General features: G+C 38.5%; 1 protein-coding gene across 1 annotated transcript; it reads right to left on the reverse strand.

Moving 5' to 3' along the window:
- Window positions 1-445: 445 nt before the first annotated feature.
- LOC111884353 (delta(24)-sterol reductase) lies at window positions 446-2472 on the reverse strand. The gene has a single exon (XM_023880661.1). It carries the CDS (start codon window positions 2330-2332, stop codon window positions 650-652), a length of 1683 nt encoding a protein of 560 aa, XP_023736429.1. The 5' UTR covers window positions 2333-2472; the 3' UTR covers window positions 446-649.
- Between the last annotated feature and the right edge of the window lie 435 nt (window positions 2473-2907).

Genomic DNA, 2907 nt, shown 5'->3' on the forward strand with positions numbered 1-2907 from the left:
GTGAAATTTAATAAAATAGAAAAACTAATAAAATGATGTGGACAAAAAATAAATTAAAATAACCATAAAATGACATTAGACAAATTGAAAAAAGAGTAACAAATGATAAAAAAAACTTTTACTGTTTATTAAAGAGAATTATAAGCTGTTTATACGTTGTTTTTGGATATTCTATAACGGGTCATCTTGATATTCTTTTTTAAAACATGAGAGTTTAATGATGAATTGAATTAAATATATGTATATATGTTTTTTTTTTTGAAACGACAAACTAACTAATCTAGTCCTAAATAACCACCTATGTCTCCACCGAGACTTGAACCCCTGACTTCTCATATGAGATGGTCACTCCATACCGCTAAGCCATTGACCCTTTGGTAAATATATGTATATATGTACATATAGCCACTAACCATTTAAAATATGAATATTTATGGAATATGTATATCGTCTCCAGATTCATTTTATGTGAAAGAACGTTAACACAAAAACAAAAGAAAAAAATCCAATCGTGTCGACACGAAACAAGTTCCCATGCCAAAGATTGAACCTTTATTATGTAACGAGCCCACCGCTGTTGATTTAAGAGAATCATTACTATATTAATTACGAGTTGGATGAAAGATGATCACTGGTGCGATTGAATTGATTAATCCGTTCCATCAACATACGGAATCTCGAGGGCTTCTTGAACTTCCTTTTCGGTTTTCCTACCTTTTTTGCTCTTGTAGTACACAGACATAAAGTTCCCCACAGCTCCATACTTCCTTCGACACTTTTCGTAAAGCTCCCCATCAAACATCCTCCAGAATTCCTTCTCGCTGAGTTCACTAACAGCATACTGTGTCTCGAACCCATGGTTTTCAATTAACCAGGTCTCCATTCGACGGACTGCATCAGACCCATCAAATACTTCACCCCTCAAGACTGATCCTGGTGCGTAGTAGAGTCCGATGTCTGTGTACATCTGGGCGTCTGTGGTGTCCCCCTGCCTGTGATGTTGCTCAAACCCTGGCTCAGGATACACCATGGTCTTATATGGATGCTTGTAGAGTTTGTGTGGGCAAACCCAAATGGGATATACCTCCATTTCACTATGTGCCCACTCTAAAGCGTCAGAAACCTTGTAAAGAGGGACAAGTAAATCTTGAAGGACATGCATGTCGTGATAATAGTTGTGCATGGCTTCGGTTTGGGCGACTTTTAGGAGAGGGATTTTTGGTGGCATCGTCCAACCAAGGAGGAGTCGGAACCACAATTGATCAGCAAATGGAAGGATCAGCTTCGATTCCCAGAAATAACTTCGAGTATGTCTATGATAATACTCTCGAATCGGTATGTAGTCAATGAATTCGCCTTTCTTGAGTGCTGTCTGAGCGTGTTGGTAGAACCATGGCTTAAACCACAAACCGATGTAGTTGATCTTGGTCCAGTTCATCTTCGCTTCTTCCTTGGAGGCGTACTTGCCCGTCATGCAAACAGCTTCATGAGGATTGTAGATCAAAGTTTCGACAAAATCTGGAACTTTTTCGGTATCGGTATCTCCAAATTCAGGAGCAAAAGAGTCGATGTATCCCTTTGTGAGATCACTTATGTTACCTCGTACAGGTTTGTATGTTACCTTCATGTATTCTTTGATGGGTATAAGCTTGATTTCAGCACAAGTAAGCAAACCCAGGGTGCCTTGAGACCATGGAATCGCGTAAAATAGATCAGAATACTCGTTATCTTTTGTAGCACGAACAACCCGCCCATCTGCAAGAATGATCTCATAAGCAACGACTATATCAGAGAAAAGCCCGTACAAATGCGAGCTTCCCTCGAGTCCGCTGCCATTGATGAGTCCACCAACCGTAAGATCTTCGAGCTCTGGGACAACTGCAAGTGCAAGATTCATTGGTACAGTGGCCCTTGTAATCTGACCCATCTTCACTAACGGCTCACATGTTGCAATCATTCTATCATGGTCGATTGCAAGAATGTTACGAAAGTCTGAAAGGTCGACTTCAAAGCGCATAGCTCGCTTGTAGTCGACATTTCGCATGCCTACTGTAACCCAGGGCTTTCGGGCTGTACAGACAAGACCGTCTTTCGAGGGGTTCCTTTCCTTCAACCTTTTGATGACTTTTATGACGTTTTTGTTGTGTTCCTTTTGGAGCTGCTTGTAAGACTTCCGTTGTGATATAACTTGGTCAAGATATATGAACATGTCCAATATAAGAGACATTGGAAGTACAAGAAATATGACCCCAACCCATCGGAATTGGATCAGATAATCGACCCACACCTTCTTCCTCTTTGGTCTTACCAGTGGAGTCTCGTGATTCGACATTCTGGGATATCAAGATCTTGTCACTCTAACACGACACTAAAATAACACACTTTGAAGAAGGGTACTCATTGATGTTCACACTCTTGAGGGGTATGTTGCAATTCACACTCTTGAGGAGTGTAGAAATTAGAATGCCTCAAACTTCGTGTAATATATATATATATATATATATATATATATATATATATATATATATATATATATATATATATATATATATGTTCATTTGAGACCATTACTATTTTGTGAGACAAGAGGACAAGCCTTTGATGAAAACTGATCCTATGGTTCTTAAAAAAATGTGATTAAGGCTAATTAATGTGCCTGATTAGCTAATTAGGGACATGTTAGTCGTTGTTAGGTTAAAGATATCATAATCGGTTCTTGTACCAAAACTACTACCTTAGTCAACGAAATCAGATCTTCATCGCACTCAATCTTCAAATCTTCGACCAAGTATCCAGGATCTTATAGCATATATCAAAATCGCTGTTATGAGATCAAATTTTTTCGTTGATCGATCAATTATCATATGTTATCAAAACTGCAATTGTCAAAATCACGTTTTTAGTGTT

This window comes from Lactuca sativa, chromosome 3 (genome assembly GCF_002870075.4).
Source record: "Lactuca sativa cultivar Salinas chromosome 3, Lsat_Salinas_v11, whole genome shotgun sequence".
NCBI lineage: Eukaryota > Viridiplantae > Streptophyta > Magnoliopsida > Asterales > Asteraceae > Lactuca > Lactuca sativa.

Excerpts from the sequence above, each read along its gene's own strand:
- LOC111884353 (XM_023880661.1), bottom strand. The coding sequence starts at position 2,332 with ATGTCGAATCACGAGACTCCACTGGTAAGACCAAAGAGGAAGAAGGTG.